Raw genomic sequence first — 23322 nt, 5'->3', positions numbered from 1 at the left:
CAACTTTCTCCATTTTATAAGTACTTCATCACTTTCACTGTGTTTCAGGGAAGCTGTATGAGAAAGCTTTTGTGAAAAACAGCAGGGATAAATGGTGGTTCTCCAGCTTGTCAATTATATGTTCTTTTCTTTCCATCCACTGCTTGAGTTCTTGATCTTGATGAAGGTATTATTTAATTCCTGCCTTTCTGAGCCCTTACTCTTGGACAAATATGTAACAGATTTTTATTTAGGCACTGCTGGGTGCTTTAAAAAAGCTGTTTTTCTTCGAGGCTCAGAGTGACTAAGCCTAGGAAATTTTCTTTCTCATCTCCTCCTGGTAGTTAATAGACTTCACAAGGGATCTCAAAACTCTGATAAACCTTTGAAGTTGTTACCTACTAAGGTTTTGGTCTTTCTGAGTGCTGAACATTAAATTACTGACTGCTGTTAGAAGCAATGAGAAAGGATTCAGAAAACCAACAGAGCTTTGCCTATAATTTCCAGAGGAAAAGAGCTGAATATAATAGATAAATTGTGTTGCTGGGGAGATTTTGATTCAGTTCCCTCCTCTGTCACCAGTTTGCCTTGTGATTTGTGGTAGCATTTTCAGTTATGCCAGTCACATGAGATCAAAACCCATGAGTCAGACTCCACCCAAATCATGAGCCTGGCTTCCAGATCCCAGAGCTTTGAACAGAGATCATACTGTACTTTTTCTTTAGTTTGTCTTTTGTTTTTGCAGTTTCCTCTGCCTATTCCCAATGTGTCTCTAGCAATAAATGTTTCCCATTGCTTTGGAAGTGTTGAGAAGGAATTTCAACCATTTGGGACTGTTGGAGCCCTCGTTTGACCTACACAATTAATTTTATTTTTGATCACCAAGTCAATCTTATTTCTTTCAGATTTCACATCTTCTTGAATTTCCCTATGACTTCTACATCCCTTAGCCCCACACAACCCATCACTTCTGTTCCTCCCTTGTCATTATCATTCTTCCAGGCACATGGTGCAGCTCTTTGGGATGTCCTTTGCTAAGAGTTGGACTCAGTGATCCTTGTGGGTCCCTTCCAACTCAGCAGATTCTGTGGTTCTGTGATTCAGCTGATTCTGTGATTCAACTGATTCTGTGGTTGTGTGGTTCAGCTGCTTTGTCCTTCCTTCAGTCCTCTGGTTTGGAGATGGTTTTTCACCATTCCCTTGAAGGACAGAGAACGTATAAGAAGATGCAGGTCTGGGCAACCCTTAATCTTTGCATGAGAATAAACAAACGGAGAGAGAGCAGGGAAATTGTATCCCTGTGCCTTTCCTGAAAAAAGGTGAAATTGTGATTTATTACTAAGATGAAAAAATCAAGGGGAAGTTTGGTGTCATATCACTGCTTTCTCCCATGGCATTTGCTTCTTTTCAAGAAGGACAAGAAGTCAAAAGCTTCTGGCAAAGGTTTAACAAACAAAATCCAAATCAGAAAATGTGACTTCACAGTAATTATGACATGCATTATGGTGGTTCCTGGTATTCCCATGGTGACATTGTTGCTGTTGCCATGAAATTTGCAGAACAGACCTAATGATGAAATTAATGAAATTTTGCAAATCCAGGCTACTCACACCTCAGGTAGATGGGAAATGCATCCTCTCCTACTCATCCTCATGCTCTAACACTCTTTCACCCACGTTGTTTGTTGATCCTTGCATATGCCATGTGCCAGACATATTGCAGATCTATAATTTCAAGTAAAACTGCAAACAGACTGTTCCCCCCTATATCCAAGAAGCTCTAGAGTCTGAGTGCTTGAAACTGGATCTGAACCCAGATGAAATCTCTTTACACATCTCTGAACTTCATGCCAGGTTGTCTCCAAGCCTTGAATTCACACTCTTCCCATAGTTTGGTGACAGGAAGTGTGAATTTGTTTTTAAACCCAGAACTGTCAAAAGTTGCATTCAAGACATGAGAAAGATTCTTGATGCTCACCAGAAAATCTTTTGGCTGAACATTTCACAGTCAAGGCCTGAGTTTGTACCAACTGGACGTGTCTCAAAATGTTTCTAGTTGTGCTGGGATGCTTCACAGAGCTGCAGTAATAAGAAGGGATTCATTCATTAAGACAGAGAAATGCTACCTCACACCTTGAATATTAATAAGATAAAATTTATGGCAGCCACAGAGTAATATAATAATTGTAATTATAATAAGTAATATTGTCTCCGGAGGAAAAGGGTATTTATCTGCTTAGCTCTTTCATCAGCCATTTTTGGACACACACTGTGCTTAAAATGCAGTTATGCAATCCATGTGGGTCAACAACGGAAGGTTGGTTGCTTCACCAAGATTATAAGAATCTTTTAAACACAATGGTACCACAAATTAAAATGGAAATCTATCAAAACAATTATCGTCCTGAAAGCTTTGGCCACAAGCATGATTATTGTAGAAGGATGTTGTCCTTGGCCACAGCTTTGGCTCAGTTCTGCTGGTGTTATTTGTATCCCTCCAAGGCTCAAAGTTAGAATTTGCATGGCTAAGGACCATAAATTTTTAGAGGAAAAAATAGGCTGCTCCTCAATGCTAACACTAGCAGTTTTGTGTTGTTGTGTAGTGGTTTGTAGGCAATTTGTTAGATACTAGAGATAGGAACAGACTGAATGTGGCTGAAACCTGCCTTGAACTTTGGGAGGATTCAGACAGAGATTTCTGTCTGGACCTGGCTGTTTCTGTCTGAGGCAGTTATTGATGTGAACAGGAACAAGTTAATGTCCAGAGTTTTTGAGTTTAACCCCAAAGTACATGTTTTAGATAGTAAAACAGTGAAGCAGATATTGAGCTGATATAAACTGCAGTCTACAGAATTAAATAAAGCAGAAGTAAAGTCCTGAGTGTGTCCAACCTGTCCATGAGGCAGGCAGTTGTAGGTGTAGAGTTGAAAGAACACCCTGGATGTTGCTTGCCATCAGCAAAGGACACATTTCCTTAGAGATGTCCTCAGGAGAGGCTCCATGTTGCACCCTTGAGCTCCTGACAAAGGCTGAATCCTACAGTAACTCCATTCTTGTGTTGATGATAAACTATATTAAATAACAAGCACTGCTGGTTATTTTTAAAATGCTCATTTTTCTTTCACCATCCAATTTTCTGTCTTGAGGGAGGTAAATGAGTAACAAATCTGAAATCCATTTTTCCTTTCCCCCCTCCAGGCTGGTATAGATGGAGAAAGCATTGGGAACTGCCCATTCTCCCAGCGTCTATTCATGATCCTGTGGCTCAAAGGAGTTGTGTTCAATGTCACCACTGTTGATCTGAAAAGGTAAAAATTGTTTTGTTTAATTGAAAATAGGTGTATAACCCAGTGTTTGCACTATAGAAAAACCCCTCCAAGTTAAATCAGATTTTTATGTGGCCTAGAAAGCCTGTGGTGCACAACAAAATAGTTGGGATTCAGGTTTGGCTGTTGTTTTTATTTTTTTCTCACTTGTGGAATGTTTTTATATTAAACAGGGTGCTTGGGGTAGTTTCAAAGTCTTCCAACCACAAATTACTGGAGAGGAAAAAAAGGCAGACTGATTTTGTAGGAACTATAAATATCTGTGCAACTACCCGACCATAAAGATTAGCGATTTCATGACTTTTTCTCTGCTTGCAGAAAGCCAGCTGACCTGCACAATCTGGCTCCTGGGACCCACCCACCTTTCCTGACATTTAATGGAGAAGTCAAGACAGATGTTAACAAGATTGAGGAATTCTTGGAAGAGATTCTTGCACCTCCAAAGTAAGATCTTTGGATTTTTTTTTTTTAGTCAGTTTTCCATTTCCTAGGAATGAAAAATGTCCTAAGAGGAGTTCCTAAAAAGCACTCCTTCCTACAACCTTTACTTACAGGAGTAATATTTATTTATGAAATTTGCTGGCTTCAGTGAGATGACTTCCATGTGTGAAGGTTACTTATGTGACTAATAACTGCAGAATGTTTTCTCTGTACACATTTCAGGATGCCCTTGTATGCAGAATTAAGGAGACCAGTAATAAAAAAAATTTGTAGGGGTCTGGTGGCCACATTTTGCAAAGCTAAAAATAACTTGGAAGAGATGCTGAGAATTGCCACACAAAATATCTGTGCCAGGAAAAGCATTTTACAGTGAAAAACTAGAGGTTTCTGAGCTGTATGGTGTGTTAGGAAGGTTGGAAGGGGAACTGATTACAGAGGACAAGAGGCTCGGGAGGCAGAAAAGTGCTCATTATTCTAGTCAAGAAATGACAAGAGCCCATAACTGGGAGTTATAACTAAACTAATTCAGATTAGGAATAAGGCCCAGATTTTTTTAGGATGAAAAAGCTACCAATGAAAGGTTTAGATTTACCAGATATGTCTTAGTAATTCAAACATTTTGGACTTAATACAAGGATAATGGAAAAAAATAAATAGTTGGCTTGTGAGTTGGACCTTAGAATCTATGAATCCATCAAATTTGGCTTGGTTCCTTGTGGAGCATTTTACCTCCAAGTGAATCAGCAGCTATAGGCCAGTCCTGAAGCAAGAGATTAGGCATTTAAATTTTCTATACTCTGCTCCAAGACCACTGAAGTCAGTAGGAGTTGTTAGTTTGTGTTTATCTTTCAAATCAATATATTCCTTTTCACCAAATGTCTATAAAAAGCAATGCAGGGACTGGAACATTTATGTTCCTTCACCTGGTGAATCCTAACAGCCTTTGCTGTTCCATCCTGGAGTACATTTTCAGAGCAGGGGATTAGACACGGCTGCCATTCTTAAGGGTGTGATCTGGCTGCCACACTCCCCTGCACCTTTCTGGAAATGTATGTTTCCTTCTGATTCAAGGCTGATTTTGGACTGTGGTTACACAAAGCAAAAGTGCAATTACCTTTGTCTTGACACCATCCCTATGTAACTCCCCACATGCCTGCCTCCACAGACAGATTACAGATACCATTACGAGGGTCTTGCCAAACTCTTTTTTTGAGATAATGAGTGTTAATTACAGTTCTTCACACAGGAGGTTTTCCTCTCTTCTTGTAATTTATATTTGTAGCCATGGCTGTGATGCTGGTAACAAGATGTTACTCTCCCCACTGCTTTTGCCTTTTCAGGTACCCCAAGCTGGCTGCTAAGCATCGGGAATCAAACACTGCTGGAATCGATATATTTTCCAAATTTTCTGCATACATCAAAAACACCAAGCAGCAGGATAATGCTGGTGAGTATAACCATTGCCAAATGTGCCAGGGAGTTTGTGTGCTTAGAAGTGAAAGAATTTTGCCATTCTTTCATAATTTTTTTTTTTTTTGTAAACTTTGCTCAGATGACATCAGGCACTGCTGCTGATCAGCTTGAGGTAGTTGGTTAGGACTCAAGTTCACATGTCCACAGCTGAATTAACTACATCTGTAGTAGTAAATAAAAGAGCCATGGAGTGTTTGGTAGCCTCTTTACCAACAGCCATGGCGTGACTCCTCTCCATGCAGCCCAGTTTCCCCACCAGAACAGGATCCCTAACTGCTTACTGGAATGGACTGGTGGCCTGTGCTACCTCCTTCTCTGCCCCAGCACTGCTCAGAGGAGTGTGTGGTGACTGGACTCAAACCTGTGAGAGCAACTCATGCTTTATTAGATTTTGCCATCAGGCTCTTGGCCCTCTTATGATTATGTTATGCTGTTAGAGCTAATTTGCTCATATAAACTGAGTTATATCAAGACATTTCATATAAAATAATTAAAAGACAGAAGTGAATTTAAGAAATGTAATTACACTGTGTAAGCTCCAGATTTTCCTTCACATTTGTTTATGAAGAGTCCCCCAGAAGCCAGATGCCATTCATATTTATATGCATCCCACACAGTCTTCTTAATGAAATTGCTGTTCTTCTCCACATTCCTTTCACCTCAGAGAGGCAAAACTCCAGCGAGTCTGGGCTCCTGTTGCTCCATAAAGCTGTGGATTTACACATCCCTATCCCTTGAGATGATCTAGTAGAATATTTGCAGTCATTCACTGGTGTACCTTCTCCCTTGTATTCCGGCTTTCACAGAGACATAAGGCATGTTGAGTACCATGGGTTTATATCACATCATTCAGAAAACACTAGATTTTGCAGGTTCCAGCTCTGCCACACACTTCATCTGTGCAATTATATTTCATTGCCTAAGGCTCACCCATGAGATAAAAATGGGTAAATGATGATTTATGTCAGATAACAATCTCCTCTGTAATATTTTTGTGTTGTTAACCGAAGGAAATAATTACAGTGCTTCGCTTCTCAGTGATGCTAAAAACTTGGGTTTTTTTTGTCTAATGCTAATGAGATGCTCAGCTAACTTGTCTAGGAAGTTGTAAAAGGAAGATAAATTAAGAGTTAGACTAAATAGATGTAACAATGAAAGTAAAATATCCCGGCCATTTAGAAGGAAGTTTTATGGTCTGCTGTGCAGCTGTAAATCTTCAGCTGTGCTATCTCACATGCACAGTTCCAACTCTTGCTTCTCAGTGACTGCAATATTCAAATGCCTTGGCTCACAAGGGCTGACATCTCCAGCCAGGAATAGATGGGTGTCCTAGAGGTGTCTGCATCTGGCCATAAGCAGAGCTGGAATTCAAGGTCTGATATCCACTATGGTGAGATAAGGAATCTAACCCCACAAAGCACTCTACAGTTTCAGAAGCTGCAGTATGATTAAAGAGAACTTTCCCTAGTTCTGCATAACAAACTTTTGGTTTAGGTACTCTTGCAAATGACAATCAAGCACACCAAGGTTTTAGAGACAAGAGCTGTTAAGCTGCATCAGAGACACAATCTTTGCTCCCTGCAAACATCCTCACTCTATTTTTGTTACCTGCTCCTGTCTTATCCAGACACTGCAGTCTCTGAATGTATTGCTGCTCAACTTTCTTCTTCAAAGTAGAGAAAAGCTTTTAGCTTAATTTTATTACAGCTGGAGTGCTGCTGCAAGGAGAATAAAGCAGACATGGGCAGAGTAGAACTGGATTTTTCTATCTATAACTATGTTCTTTCTATCAATGGAGTAAAGTCTCTGGGACTGTCAGTGCAGACCTCAATTTCAGCAGAGTAATTGACTGTCAGTTTTCAAGGGCTAAGGAAGAATAGTTTCTCCCTAATCCCAGGGATGTTTTATTCACCTTCTGCCTGGTTCATCTCAACAATAGCAGTTTTTCTGAAGGCTGATTAGGATGGAGGAGAATGAGTTAGTCAAAAAGTAGTTGTGTTAAATTTCTTGAGCAGTGAAAAGACTGTATGCAAAGAGGAAAGGAGAGCAACACTGTGTACATATTTCCTAATGAACCTATTTATTTTTGATTTATATTTAATAAATTTTTGTAAAATTGCAACACTGATTCAAAAGTAATCTGAGGCTTTAGCCCTGATCTGGTGCATATCATTTTACAACAGGTCCTGTTGCATTATTAAAAATAATATAATAGAATCACAGAATCCCAAAAGACCTGGGATCTGTAAATCTGGAATCTGGAAAAGACCTTGAAATCATCAAGTCCAACCTTTGATCACGACGCTGTCAATTAAACCATGGCATTGAGTGCCACATCCAGTCACTTCTTGAATACTTCCAGGGATGGTGACTCCATCACCTCCCTAGAAAGCCCATTCCAATGCTTAATAACCCTTTCACTGACTAAATTCTTCTTGATGTCCAGCCTGGCCTTCCCCAGGTACAGCTTGAGGCTTTCTATTGAAGAAAATAGTTTTAATATTGTATGAGTATTATAGTCCATTATAATTATATATTAAATATTATACATTCATTTTTATATATTGTGATATGATTTTTTTTCCTATATAACAGCAGAAGTAGTTGTATATAGTTCCATGACCAAAAAAAAAAAAAATTACTTAGGTGAAGTCCCTTTCCCTGTCTGTGCATGAACAGGTGAGATCCAAAAAGAACAGAGATTGCTGCTCGTGGTTATCAAAAATGGTTTCTGTAGCTCCCAGCTCTGAGATAAAGGTTATATGTGTCTCATAGTCATCCTCTATATCCATTCCTAGCTCCAGCTGATTCCAGTGCTTGGGTTGATCTGGAAAGCCACACCAGTGACTGGAACATCAGTTGCATGTGATCAAAACACAAATAGAAGAGTTGTTAGTAAATTAAAAATAGATTATAGAACCCAGGTCATTACATAAATAATAGTTTTCATTTCTTTTAATGGGAAATAAAGGCCTGTCCTGGCAGGACAGCAAGGTGGTTAAAGCATCAAACATCAAGTTATTTAAATTATGTTCCCTTAACTCAGGAGTAAGGGAAGTGAATTCAATGCCATGTGGGATATCAGGCTGGGAATTTGTGGCATCAGCCTGTCTCTGGCTGTGAGGAGTGTGTGTTAGGTGTAATTATGTGTGACCTTGCCTTGTAGGGTACTGGTTTAGAACAGGTCTCATGGTGTGTGCAATGTGACCGCTCACCCCAGCCTGGGGCTGTTACAGCTCTGCAGAAAAGTGACACAAAATGGTTGGGATAATTAATTATATTTATGCAGCATGAGGGTACTGGATGTGAGAATTGATGGGAATCTGATGCACACCAAAAAGAAGGCCAAGCTGCTGTCCCTCTTAGCAGAGTTTGCAGCCAGGACCATGGAGAAATGTCACACTTCACGTGATGCCACTGCTGGCCATGTCACTGTGGTGTTTCCTGTCGTGAGAGCACTGGCAAGATGCCACTGCTAGCACAGCCTCTACATAGCTAAATGATTATTTTTTCCCCGGATAATGGAAAAGTCAGTGAGGACAACAAGAGATTGGTAAATCCTTGCTTTAGTGTGTGTCTGAGTCCTCGTATGTAAATGAACAGATGCAAGTATACATTTGTAGGTCTGTTTCTGAGATTGTGACACCCTCTGCTGGCAAATATATGAATGTATAAAGCAGCTCTGCACAAGCAGATTTACAATCAGGTCGGAAACATCCCCTTACCAAAACAGGATTCTTTCTGTCAAGACAGTTTCCTCTTACAAATGTAACATTGTCAAAAGAGAAGTGTTTCTTAGTAACCTATCAATTTTGACAAAGTTTTCATGGAAAAAAATTATGTTTTTTCTGGATGACTTAAATTTACTTTGAAGTAAAAATGCTTTAACATTATAGAGAAAAATAGTGATTTTTTTTTTTTTTCTGGATTCATGCAGTACTTCATTAGCCACACACCGTTATGTTTTATGCCTGGCACAGAAGCAGGCGATAACCTTCTCCTGTAAGTCTGCATGGCAATATGTTATTGATCATGATTCATTTACTTACCAAAGGTATTTGGCAGTGAAGCTGCCCTGATTTAATAGTTCCCTGAATTTCTGATTCTTTTTTTCCATCTTTGTTTTCCTAACTCTTCTGTCTTACAATATAAAAACGTTGAAAGTTTTGGAAAGGGCTGGTGAGGGCTGTAAGCCCAGAAGCAAACATGCTCATGCCATATCAAAGTCCCACCACTTTTAAGCTTCTTGAAAGGGAAGGAATTGATTCCAGATTCTCAGGATGTGGCAAGCTGTGTTTAAAGAAAGTGTGTGCATTTATTATTTCAAGTCAGTTCAATCAGAACTTTATTCCTTCCACCCCCTGTGCCACTTGATAATTTTATAACAGGCCTGTTTGAAGGAGTCATCTCCTCATTGTGGGATTAGATCTGTGTTTCAGTAGCACCACTGGATTATTCAGTTCTCTGGCTGTTGTTGCCAGACTTCACCCCTTGTGCCTGAAATGACCATAGTTCATTCACACAGAGACAGGAATCCTTGGGAAGGTTCAGTGCAGAGGTCTTGAAAATTATTTCCTGGGTGCTCTTGCTCAAGTTTTCATGGCCAAATTGAGAGTTTTTGATTGCTTAGTGATTGTTTAATATCGAGAAGGAAGTCTTGTCTGAGCACAGGAAAGTAAATTGAGGTCTTGTGTGTTTACTTTGGTTCTTCTGGTTGATGCTGAGCAAGTCACTCATGCTCTGTACAGTCACCAGGGAAGCAAAAATTTATGTATTCATTGGAGGAGGATGAAATCTAATTAGAATGCTGTGTACACAGTCAGCATCCTGCTTATTATTTTTACTTGTGAGACTGTGTGCTGCAAACCAAGGGGACAACCTGGGGTAACCACCCATTAACTGTCCCGCCTAAAATTGTGAGTTCTTTGGCTCGTAGAATGAGCCCTTTGATTTCATGTAGGAGTTTAAAAAGTTGTTTTTGAATTGAGTTCTTAGGGGGCACCAGCTCCAGTGTGGGTGGGCGCATTCATTAGTGGTACGGAAGGATATTTCACTGTACGGCTGCTCTGAAGGCACTGAGCTGGGAGACCACCAACATAATTTCGTGCAGAGGAATTTCCAGCCGTCTGACCAGAGGACTCTGCTTGTCTGGTTTGGATTTACATCAAGAGGCTAAAAATAAAAGCGCATTTAAATCATTAATTCACATGTGATTAAGTGCTGTTCACCTCTTTCAGTAGCTCCATCACACTTTGTGGTTTGGTGCGTGAGGTGGGAAATGTCTCTCTCCGTGTGCTGTGTATGTACACGTGCAGTAGAAATGCACACACACACAGAGGCCTGGAATTAAAACTGCCCTACTTCAGTTTTACACTGTGGAGTTACTCCCTCTAAGCAGAGGGTCAAAGCCATAGCACAGGTATGTGCACAGGCTGAATTGTGCACAGTGATCCTTCCTAGAAGCCACCACATGCCTCTTGTCATAAGCAGGAAATCTGCCCACTCCAAACCCCAGCACAGAATATTCACAGCAATACCAGCTGCATGGTCAGACCCTCTGAGGCTCCTGTGCCAGGAGTAGGAGCTTCTTGATGTGGCTGGGCAGCTTGGGACATCCTGACGAGCATGGTGTGGTCTGAGAGCCAAACATCTGTCCCCAGAGCATCTCCTCCCATGGTGGGGAAGGGCAGGGGGTCACCCCTCTTCCTTCCAGCCTGGCTCCTCAGCCAAAGGGGTCATATTACAGCTGTAACTGTGATATGGCTTCTCCTGAGTCTTTGGTCCTTCTGACCTGTTCCATGCCTAAAAGCTTAACCAGTGCCCAGCAAAATTCCTGGCAAAGCTGCTCTTGAGTTTGCCAGAGCAAGTTTAAAAATGCTCTTGTATTGATGGAAAGTTTCCTGTGACAGGGATCTTGGATCAGACTCTAATTTGGGACCAGCATTACGCTTTATGCTATTTGAAAAGGTTTTCAAGGTGCCATATGAATATATAGGCAAAAATGTGAATATGTGTGTGATGTCTGTGTATCAAATTGCCATTACATTTTTTTATTCTTTCTCTTTAGTTGAAGAATTTAATTTAGTAGAGAATTTCCATTTTCCACTACAAACCTCACATTGGTCCAATGCCCAGAACAAGCCACAATTTGTCCTGTAGTGTGACAGTACCAAGTTTCCTCTGTCATACAACCAGGAAGGACTAGAAAGAGCTTTTAAAATTGCTTTAGAGAAAAGGACTTGCTTAGTGATGGAACATGTCAGGATGGCAGTTCTTCTAGTGGAAAGTGTCCCTGTCCCTGGCAGGGAGGTTGGAAATAGATGACTTTTAAGGTCCCTTCCAAGCCAGGCCATTCAATTATTCCATGCTGATTCCATGATTCTTTAATTTTGGCCTTTTGAAGCACAAAAAAAGAGAACTATTTCAGAACATTTTAAACAAGTTTTTATTATTCCCCATGAGCTGAATAATGTTGGGCTCATGGTAGCTAAAGTGCTTGGCAGCTTTACAAAACCAGCCCTAATATAAAAAATACCCAGTCTTTAAAACATATGTAAAATAGGTTTTCTGCAACATTTGTGGCACATAAAGTACCAAATACATGTTGGTGAGTGTGATATAAAGCTTTTATTGCCATTCATTTGGGATGACCCACATAACTCACTCATGATATGCTAATAAAACTGTTCACTCTGTCTCCTTATAAAAACACACATGTAAAGACCACTAAAACTGTGGTGTAGCTTTGTGCTAACTTGTTAAGAAGTGCTGCAAGTTGCATTTATCACCTGCCCCAAATTGCTTTATCTGCTTTCTGCCCAGTAATCAAAGCCTAGGAACAGCAGTTTGTAACATAAGTTTTCTTGAGAAATAACTTTTTGAAAGTTCTCAAAATCATGTTGGCTGGATGCCCAGAGTCATCAATATTCTGTCTGGTACCAGTGACAGCTTTAAGGACCAGTATCTTTTGACCTGCCAAAACTGAGAACTGAAATGTTATGTCATTAAAAGGAAGAGGTTTTCAGTTTTCTAAAATGATAACACACCACCACCTTAATTTGAGAAATATGTAATTTACAAGGGAATGTTTCTAAACTTTCCATCTTCTAATACCTTGCTAATTGAGGAACAAAGATTTCCTGATGGAAATGTGAAAAACACTATTTGAAGACAACACAAAAGGAACATTTTCTCTAAGTCCAGATGTGATCAGACTGCAGACTCTTCAAGGCAGGGACTTGGTATGCCTGATTAACAGTTTTAGATGCAGCCATTTTGGGAATAGTAAATATTTGCATTAAATTTACTAACAGACAAAATTTTCTGACATGTCTGTGCTGAAGCAATTTTGAAAACATAGAATACCATAGGGAGGAAGAGAGAGAGAAAAAAAGAAAGAATATATGTATTTATATAATTTAAAGTTACAGAGCATGCTGAAGTCAACAAGGTTAATGACATGATGAAATTAAGGCACTTAGTCAAGCTGTTGCTGAGTCAGGGCCTGTGTACATGGTCAGGCCTAGAGTAAAACACTTGCAATGGGAGCAGTAGTTGGCAGCCACTCTCCTTTAAGAGGGAATTATTTCCCCTGTGTGTTGGAATATTCCTCCAAGTGCTGCTGGCTTTACTGGGCTGCTTTGTTCTGTTTCCCAGCCGAGCTCCCATGCTCGCACTCAGGAGCAGTAGCACAGCTGGAAGTGGATTAGAGCAATCTGGCAGCAGCAGTCCTGGGAGGAATTAAGCGCCTTGCTGCTGGAATGGGAGGCCTAAATTACATTATTATTTAGAATTGAGTTTTAACTTCATTGCTTTATGGTTTTGCCCTGGTGGATAACTCCCTTTGTTGTGATAGACTTGGTGTATCTTAAGTGTGTTCCCCGCAGCAAGGACTTAGATGAAGTTATGGCTTTGCTCAGTTCAGTGTCCAAACCTTATATAACCAAATGTTCAGGTTTAAACACCCAGCTGGTCTTGATGTGCTAACAGGATTGTTCACAGGTTTACATTTAGCCATTGCAAGCTATCACATGGTAGATAGCCCAGTGACTGGCTCCCGGAAGTCAGTTTGCAAAACTGGACTTCAAAGAGAAAAGAATTGGCCCAGGTTCTGTTTTTCCCTAAACAGATTTTTAAATAATTTTTTTTCTTTTCTTTTCTTTTCTTTTCTTTTCTTTTCTTTTCTTTTCTTTTCTTTTCTTTTCTTTTCTTTTCTTTTCTTTTCTTTTCTTTTCTTTTCTTTTCTTTTCTTTTTTTTTTTTTTTTTATGCATGCAAATGTTCTTCATAAAATAACAGGGAAAAGAAGAATGAGATGTAAATGGCAATCAATGTTGCTAAATTTCTTTTTTAGATATATCTTAAGTCATTGACTTTCAGCTTGAAAACACTGCTAGAAACGAGGTGACAAAATGAGAATTAGAGAAATAATTATTGTAAAAATATCCTGGTTTTTCTGATTACAGAAAAAAGTAAACTGAATTTCATGAACTTTGAGGCCAGAAGGATCTTTGTGTTATTTACTATCATCTCCTACAAATTACATCCCAGTGAGTTTTGCCCATTGAACAAACATGTTAATGTTCCATCCTTAAAAGGATTTGGTTTGATTGAGCAGAGAACAGGAGAAACTGAAGTGTCCTTTGTGCACTGAAGAGTCTTTGGGGCTTTTCTCTAGTTCTTGAGCACTGTGTTACTGTTTTCTTTTGACCTCTTGCTGGAATTCCCAAGGCCTTTTTATTTTTTTTAATTTGAGAGAATAGAACTGGGAAAAATGTTTTTAATACTTGCCACAACAGCTCAGATGCGACAGAGGCAATGTGACCTCCCTGCTAATTCTTGGATTGTTTTCATACATCCAGACTTAATTATAACTGATTTTGCTTCTGTTCCTTTCAGGGAGGTTGAGGCATAATCACGATGATCCCTAAGTTATTTCAAGTTATTGAAGCAAAAAAATCTCAAAAGCAGAGAAACAATGGGAAAGAATTAAGATGAAACTTGTTTGTAAATCTCATAATCTCATGGCTTTTTGTGTCTCAGTAAAAATTTTTGAACACAAAAATTCTGGAAAATTGAACACAGAAAATTCTGGAAATGCTAAATAAATCTATTTGAGACTGAGATTTTTCAGGTGAACGAAGGGATTTGGGAACTTAATAGCTTTAAAATTTCATCCTCAGGTGCTGCTGGCTAGGCATTGCTTTGTCTCCCTCTCATGTGTGTTCACTGATGCTGGAATTAAACAACATAGTTGAAAACAGTGGAATGCAATTGGGATTATCCTGGTGTGAACAGAAGCAGACTTTATTCTTCTACATACCTGGAATTGGAAGAAATTAGTATTAAAGATTCAAGCACGAACAGCCTGTACAGGAACCAATTTCTTCACTTAAGTCTTGGAACACAAGAGGTCCCCAGAGCACTGCTGCTAAAGCCCAGCTGCACTCGCTACCAGAATCTCACTTTTCTCCTACTTGACCGCAGATACATGAAGTTAGTTTTCCTTTTGTTAGTCCCAGAATTGTCTTATTTGCTCTTCAGTAGTAAACCAAAAGTTTCAACTCTGAGTGAACACACTAAAAAATCGAGATAGTGGTGCGATAACCTCATACTATAAATAATGTGTGTTTATAATCTGCAGGGTTTAATTTTTTTTTTTTCCCAAATTCCTGATGCAAATCAGCTGCTGTTTGTCTGCAGTTGCTTTAGGGACACCTGCACAATACTAGCATGGCAGAGGTCAGGATCAGGCCCTTGGGGACAAGCCCTAGAAATGATGCTTGTCACTTAAGTGCTGCTACAGGGTCAGGATGATTTGTGAAACGCAAGTTCTTCCTGGGGCACTTGTAGGCCAGTAGTTTTACATTCACTTGCTTCCTGCCCTCAGGGTCACTTGGACTCCTAAGAGACTTGGGAATGAAGCTTTCTTTTGGTGTCATTTGAACACCTGGGTTTTCTTCTTAAGAAACCTTTGAAGGTGCTCTGACAGCATTCTTCATGATAATGTTACAAGTATTCAATTTATTTCTTGCCTCCATTGTAACAATGGCTAAGAAAAGGGAGGGAGGAAAACTGAGTTTTCAGTAAAAAAATAGAAACAAGTCAAAACAATATTTCTAGATGCTTGAAAAACATGTCTAATTTACTATTTAAGGTATTACTGATTCACCCGCTTCACTAGGTTTAATTTGGGCGTAGAAAGATGCCAAGATGCCTCTTTTTTTTCTTCTATTTACTGCTTATCACATCTAACCTGAAACATATTTCCACAGCTGGTGCATTACTGCTTTACTAATGTAAAGTTTGTGGGCAAAGAGTATTTTTATTTTTATATTGTATATAGGACGTGGCAAGGCAAATGACTTAAATTATTTTTACAAGGCCATATAGAAAACTTCAGAAGAAGAGACTCAAGTCTCCTAAATCCAAGTAACCTCTTAATCCTTAGATCATTGCTCTTTGTCTTAGGAAAAGGTAGCTGGGAATTGAGCTTTAAGTCTCATTCCTTCTATGGAGGTTTTGAGACATGTCTGTCAAAATATCCCAAACTTTTTGGGTGGAGCTCTAATCAATCAATCAATCAATCAATCAATCCACATCATCAGTCTGTAGATGGGGTAAGAAGGGAAAAGAGATTATAGGGGTGGGATCATCTCACCTAAATCTGTCTAAGAATTATATATTAGTCATTCAAAAGTCCTGGTTTATTTCTGATCAATGGAGAGAGACATTTCTAAAGGGCTTTTGATGTTTCTCAAAATATGAGTCTAAAGCTGGAAGAATTTCCTTTGGAGGTGCCTTTCTCTCATTGCTACCTATAAGGAATTATTGAACAATTAGGTCAGACTAATTATCTAACAATTAGAAGTCAGGTAAGGGGAATCTTACCCATAAGGAAATCAAGAGATTTTTGAGGTGTCCAGGTTTCTGAGGGTGCTTGGGTATCCCTCAGCTGTGTCAGCTCCATGTTCCTCTGAGTTCTGGAGGAAGTGTTCCTGGGGCTTAGCACCTCCATTTCTCTCACTGCACGTACACAGATCATATGTGTGCCAACATGCATGGAAAATGTGTCCCTGTTTATGCCTGGCTCAGACCATGTCTGAAAGGTCATTTAGGACCAGAGTTGTGTGTGTTCCCATGTGTGCCCCTGTGTTTTTCTGACTCACCCCATTCCTGGTGTTTGCTCACCCCAGCACGCACTGGGAGTAAAAAATGCCTTTTCAAGTTCCAGCTCTGACTTGTCTGGAGGATGAACATGAGCCTCTGTCCCCTACAACAACCCCAAACCAGGAAAAAGTGGATTTGAGGAATAAGAGACACTAATTTATTTCTCTTCTGCATACACAGGGTATTTGTTGATTCATTAAGTGGGCAGAGACAGAGAGATCATGGCTTTTTCACAAAGCTGTGTGGGCATTCACCTTTATTGTGGGAACATGCACAGGTCTCTTTTCCAGTGAATATTGAATTATTTATCTGGAGTGGAACATCTTTAATAGGAGAGCTGAATCACCCCAGAAACTCCCTTTGGCCCAGACTTAGGCATCTAAATGCCTTGGATGCATGGGAGCACACAACTTCATCCTCCTCTGCATTTCCAATGGCTCTCTCAGTGACCTCCCACTCATTTGCTGCTCAGAGCTGGGGATTTTATGAGGCAGAAACATGCCTGGAAAGGATGCTGCAATGCTCAAATGGGCTCTGTGGGGAGTAAACCCTAATATTTAAGTAACTTTAAAAAAAATTGGAGGTATTATCCTAGATCACTTGGGTGAACTGTGAAATTACATTCAAAGGTTAGGATTCATCTTGCCTGCCTTCACCTCCCTGAAAGTGAGGTGTCTAGTCTGAGCTAGTCCTTTAGGTTTCATCTGTAATTCAGGCAGCAAGAAGGGCATGTGTGCAGTGAATCACGCTGGCCTGAATCAGGTGGCTCAGGCAGCTGGATGGAATTACCCTCTGGAGATGCTCAGTCCCTCTGAGCACAGAGGGAACCTACAGAACCAGCTTAGACAAGGCACCCGACCCTTAAATGGCTGAAGAGAAGAAATCAAGGCAGCACTCAGATCTCAAGGGTTTTATTAACATCACAGGGGGGAAGATAAACTGTTCTATATGGAGTACAGAGTCACGTGTATCACAGTCACAGCTCCTCCATGGAGAAGAATTAATCTATACAGATTAAAATTATAATACTCTGTTGAGCCAACCTGAAAATTAAAAAAAAAAAAAAAAAAAAAAAAAAAAAAAAAAAAAAGAAGGGCAGGATGGAGAAAAAAGAAAGTGAAAATATGAATCCTTGGTTTTTAATCAGACTGTCAGACTAGTGGAATGATATTATTTTCTTACCTTAAATTGCTGTTTCTTAGCTTGTTCCTTTTTCCTACCAGAAAACAGTATTGGATCTCATATAATATCAAACTGTGAATCTGGAAGTGATCAAGAAAGGTGGTTTGTTTTTTTAAAGGAAAAAGAAATCTCAGATGGTTTGATTGAGACTGTGAATATTTATGTACTGTTCCCCCTTTTCCCTCATTGGTATTTCACCAAGTTAATTTGCGTGTGTTACAGGATAAATCTTACAGGAGGGCAGTGGAAGAAAGCAGTAAAAAGGGAAAACATCAATCAGTGATCCAGGGTAGCAGCAGGAATCGTTCATTTTTGTACATGGACCATGGTTTATTGTACTTGCCTGGGCTTGGCAATTAAGAACCTTGCAGTTGTGTTGAGATCAGCTTCAGGTAGTTTCAGATGTTGGCTACAAAAGACAAGATGTTGCTGGGCTTCAATCACTTTTGAAGCCTTGTTGTCACAGGGATAATCACTTAGAAAGAGGGCCACATATATTTGTCCTTAACTTGGAGAAAATGTTTTGTGACAAAAGGTTTATTTAATAAAAATGCCATGGGCGGTGTGAGTAACCTGATTTATTGGCATATGTGGGTGGAATTTTGTGAATAATAACTTGCTTTGGAAAGTAAAAGTATCTTCTGTTAAACTGTTTGAAACATAAGGTTATTTTCCTTTTAATTTGGAAATGATATGTTAATTTTGAAGATTGCCAATATTTAAAAAGTGATGCGAAAATGATTGGATGTCTAAGCTAGACTTAACCAATTGTCCCCAAACATGACTTCCTGTTTTCATGTTTGTTTAGAAATCTTGCATTTTTTTGCTTAAAGTTTGTTTAAAAATTAACTATTTTTGCTCTTTTTTCACATAGTTTTTATGTTCAGTTTGCTTAAAAATCTATTGTTCTTAGTACTGTGATCGTACCCTCTATGCTTGGAATCTTTTTCCATAATAACTATCAAGTGAAGTCCTTATCCTGCAAGAGGTTCCACACAAGCACATAAAAAAGGAGTCTTCTCACCTCATTTTAGCTATTTTAAATTTAGGTAGCCAGTCTACCTATGAGAGAGAGTGAGAGAGATAGAGAAAGTGAGATTGAGGCTTCTCTGGTGGTAATTCAGCTTTTCCTAGGCTACTATTTTAGGATGGAATGATTTGCCTTCCAGTGGCTCATTCAGGCCACAGAGATTGGTGTTTATGTTCTTTGTCTGCTTTGCTATTTCTCCTTGTCCCAACGTTAAACAAGGAAGGAAATATTTGGAGTTCAAGGAAGGGGAAAAAGAGTCCTCGCCTGACCTCTGCAAACGCTGTGGGTGTGGGCAGTCTGAATCAGTTTTACTTTTTCCAAACTGTTTTTCTTTTACTACTTTCTAGTTACTTTCCGTTTTGCTTCAGCCTTATTTGACCCATAAAAAACAGAGATGGAAATGACTGATGATGCTGGAAGTTTTATGGCCGGTATTATTTCAGGGGTCAGATTAACTGATTAAAATAGTCTATTTTGGCTTTCAAAGATTCTGAAGAAGTCCTAATCCCACTGAAGTCAACAGCAAAACTTCCATGAGCTTCAGGATGGCCAAACTTTCACCCTGAGTACCTATTAGTGAATCTTTGTCATCTGGCCCTCTGCTTGACTTGCAGGATTGCTCCATGCATTACATTTTCCAATATTTTGTTCAGATGTAGTATAAGTACTTCAAGGCACAAGGGTTTCTCTCCATCCCCTGGAAATAGTTGCACAGGCTAATAGTTTAAGGAAGTTTTTGCTTGAAGAGTTGAGTAACAGAGCCAAAGTCTCTTCTTGGTTGAACTGGAGTAAATATGGAATAGCTTGTTGACAATGAAGTTACTCCTCTTTTATGTCAGTGTAACTGAGGGCATAGTTTTGCCCATTATTAACTTTTGTTACATTATTTGTATTTTTGTGCATGTCAGAATTTGTTAATCTGATTGTTCAACATGAAGTAACCTTCTGCTGAAAACAGAACGTCAGTGTGAATTAGGTATCATCAGCTAAATTGAACCTCACCCTGTGTATTTGACAGATGGTAATACATTCATTAAGTGTTCTGTGGTTGCTTTGAGGTTGGAAAGTGCTATTTTTCTGGCTTCTAACTCATAATTCTTAAGTAAAGTAGTTTAAAATCCTAGTTTTGAAGGGAGAAGAAAAATCACAAAAAGCTCAGGAGGGTTTTTTTACTAATATTATTGTTTATTATTAGTGGGATGACAGGGCAGGACTGTCATTGCTAGAACTTGTCTTTGGCTGCATAATTAGCCCAGAATGAAATAAGAGAGAGATGGTTCCACCATGGATTTTACCTATACCTGGGTAGAATTTCTTGGAATTCGAGGTTATATCAAATATATCCCAGTGAAGACAATATGATGCTGGTGCCTTTGTGCTTGGTGATTCCACTGTCCAGAAGAATGGTTTCCAGGAGTTAAGACATTGCAGCTCTTGCATGGATAAGCTTCTGACAGGGCTTATCTCTCAGAGCTGGTCACATCTGAGATCTCTAAGTTCCTACTCAAAGTCTGCAGGGTGGGGAAGCAGTTGGAGGTAGAAATTTCAAAAGCAGCACAGAGCCACATACTCAGGCCTGGCTCTACTTGATGTTGTAATATTGAATCCGCCACCCTGACATTACCAAGACAATGCAAGGGTGTGATTAGACACTTCAGAAGAAGTTCTCCCTACAGCTCATTTAGGGGTCACCAAAACCAACTGTAGAATAGAACACTCCACTGAACAGAGAGGAAGCTCTCAGGGTGTTTATTTCAAACCTATTATTTTATTTTTACTCACTTTGGGGAAGGTGAATCCCACCCATTAGCTGTTAATCAGCAAAGCTATTTAGTTCTTTAATGATGCTTCCCAGAGGACAAATTGCCAAGGGAATTAGGTGCTTAGCCACTTCTGAAATTCACTGTGGCTGGTACTCTCACAAATGGGGAATTAGCATTGTTTTAGATCTTCACATCTTTTTAAATGTCTTCATGCAGTCTGGTGCTGACTGGTGTTCACATGGCCCTTGCCATGGTGAGTGCATCCTCTCCCCTGTGTTCTCAGTGGAGACAATGTAGAGTCATCCAGATTTTCATGAAATAGCCACAGTATAGGAAGTTTAGAATTAAATCCAAGTTTAAGGAATTAATCCAAGCTGAGTTTGGTCAGTAATGTGAACCCAGACAGTTTTTTCCTCAGGAGGAGTCTCAGAACATTCAGAGCTCTAGGCTATTCTGAAGAGGTCATTTCCTGGTTTCCAGTCACAATTTTTCATCTTTCACATAATGCTTAAATATCTAACAGGCAAGAGAGAAAATTTGATTCTTTTACATATTCTCCTATTTTGGGTGGGGATTTCCCTGAGAACCTGCTCAAGGAACATAAGATTTTAAATCCTTTAGATAGACCTGAATGTGTTAGGGTACCTAGAAAGTAGGATTTGCAACATGGATATTTGCATATGAATTTCAAAAAAGGCCTTGGAAATCATTGTCAGACCTTAAAAATCTGACCCTATGCACCTAAAATCCATTTGATATGGCAATTTTTGAGTTTTAATTTTCTTTGTTTTTCAATTTTTTTTCACTATTTAATTGGAAGGAGAGCAGTTCTCTCTTATTCACTATTTTTCTATTTACAGGCTGTTCTGAGAAGTTTACTAGGATCTAAGATCTAGTTTACTGAGAAGAGTTTTGCTTTAAAAAATGGGGTCATTGGTGTCACAAGCAGTTGTTCAGTTCTTGCCTATCAGGATATAAGATGGTCCTGACTGTGGTGATTTCAATGTGAGGTGTCAGCATCCTGTGGGTTGCAGCAGAGCCTGTGAATTAGGTCACAGATGTATTGGGCCTTGAATATACACTTATTTCTGGCCTAAAGCTGCCGTATGCAAGTGCCAAGTATGAATTCAGATAGTTGTTTTTCTTGCTGTCACAAACAGGCTGCACTCCAGGCATTGTTTTTGGGACAGCCATGACGCACTTTGATAGAGCAATGAGAGCAAAAAAAAAAAATCCCAAAACCTAATAAGTTCCAGAAGAGTTACATAAACAAACCTCACCTGCTGCTGTTGTCTCTGTGCACACACCTGACTTACCTCATGGGCTAGCATAAGGCATCAGACTCCTCCTGGCACTCGAATATTGCTCAGATGACTTGGAAAAGCAAAAGCTCAAATGACTTGGAGAACCAAATTCCCAACTGGGTGAAGGGAATACTGGAAAGTGGTCAGTGTTGAGCCAGTTCTCTAAAACCCAGATGAACAAAACTGAATGAAATCCCAGTAATTCAAGTCCACTGTCTCTACATGAACACACTGTAAGAGGACACAGTCTGAGAATGACCAAGAGGTGTTACAGGTCAAAGCAAAAAGAAATTGCTGAATCCTTGCCACACTCCACAATTCCTACCCTCCCGTGGAAGCTGTGAGGCAGGACAGCTGCAGGCAATTAAAGGCACCACTGCCAGCATCTGACAGCAGAATGTCAGTGTCAAAATTCAATTTGAAGTGATTATATGAAGGATGGCAACACTTTTGTTTTATGGGTGGCAGCACTTCAGTCGCTTTAGATGCTCTGCTTTCAGAAATAAAATTCTTTCCCTCCCTGCTATGTTTGTGGGGGTGTTTTCGGTTGGATCACAGTAATTTCTCCAGTCAATCAATTAAGCCAGGGTTTGCCACTGTGTCTCAGAGTCAGCCACAAAAGAGGCTGGTGGTTCCCTGGTGCTGGGCCAAGAGACTTCAGTGGGAGCAAGGCATCAAGCAGCTTAATCTGACTTTCACTGCTGGCACAGGTTTAATGGATGTTAGGGCAGCAGGGAAATCATGTTCTGTGGTGTTCAGCTCCTGCTGTCTCAGTGGCCCTGGATGTGCTGCCTTTCTCTCTGTGCCAAAAGCACAGGGGCAGCTGACAGCAGAGCCTGTGGAGTTACCTGTGCCAGCAAGGCTCTCTGTGGAGGGTGATTGCCGCAGCCCTTTTGAGTGCCTGTTGTCCATAAATATATTTAGGACCATAGGATTTTAGAAGGTTTGGGTTGGAAAAGACCTTAAAGACCATCTAATTGCAGGTGTCCCTGCCACGGACATCTCCCACTATCCCAGGTTGCTCCAAGCCCTGTCCACCCTGGCTTTGAGCACTGCCAGGGATGGGACCACAGCTTCTCTGGACAACAACCATAAAGAAATTCTTGCATATAATTAACCAAATTTCCTCTATTTCAGTTTGAACCCATTGGTCCTTGTACTTACCTCCATAGGCCTTGTAGTGCTATACCACCTGAGTAACTCTCCCCTAAGTTCAGTGGCAGTAAGTTACTCAGAGATGTAAGATTTTACAGTATTAGGCCATTAATACTGACTCCAGGCCACATCTGCAGCAGGTATAAATCACTGCAGGTAATTTTCACCAGCTGAAATTCTGGCCTTAAGCCCATGAGTCATGTTGTTATTTTTTCACATTGTAAATTCTTGCTGTTTTTTATTTATGTTGCTTTAGCACTTTGGGGCACTTGTGGGGGACCAGGACTCCATCATGGTTTTGACAGAAACACGAAAGATCCTTCTTTGCCCCAAGTGTTTGCAAGTAATGCACAAACCTGCACAGAGTTATCCAGCTTTTTTGTAAGTGCATTATTGCAAGCAAGCTTTTGTATTGTCCTGACAATGAAGCATAAAACCACAAATTCCTTGCCTGGGTGAAAAATTTGCACTCTGCTGTAGAGGTCTAGGTGGCATTTGAAGA

General features: G+C 39.9%; 1 protein-coding gene across 2 annotated transcripts in view; it reads left to right on the top strand.

Moving 5' to 3' along the window:
* The window catches only part of CLIC5 (CLIC family member 5), a 78232-nt gene that overhangs the window by 42692 nt on the left and 12218 nt on the right, over positions 1 to 23322 (top strand). For both annotated transcript variants that reach the window (XM_021527240.3, XM_021527241.3), the window contains exons 2-4: positions 3177 to 3286; positions 3623 to 3748; positions 5086 to 5192. In XM_021527240.3, the coding sequence (XP_021382915.3) occupies positions 3177 to 3286; positions 3623 to 3748; positions 5086 to 5192 (343 nt within the window). The remainder of the gene's footprint in view (positions 1 to 3176; positions 3287 to 3622; positions 3749 to 5085; positions 5193 to 23322) is intronic.

The sequence above is a fragment of the Lonchura striata genome, chromosome 3 (assembly GCF_050655825.1).
Source record: "Lonchura striata isolate lonStrDom1 chromosome 3, ASM5065582v1, whole genome shotgun sequence".
Taxonomy (NCBI): domain Eukaryota; kingdom Metazoa; phylum Chordata; class Aves; order Passeriformes; family Estrildidae; genus Lonchura; species Lonchura striata.
The sequence above is the reverse complement of the archived record's forward strand: the minus strand, read 5'-3'. Positions and strand labels throughout refer to the sequence as shown.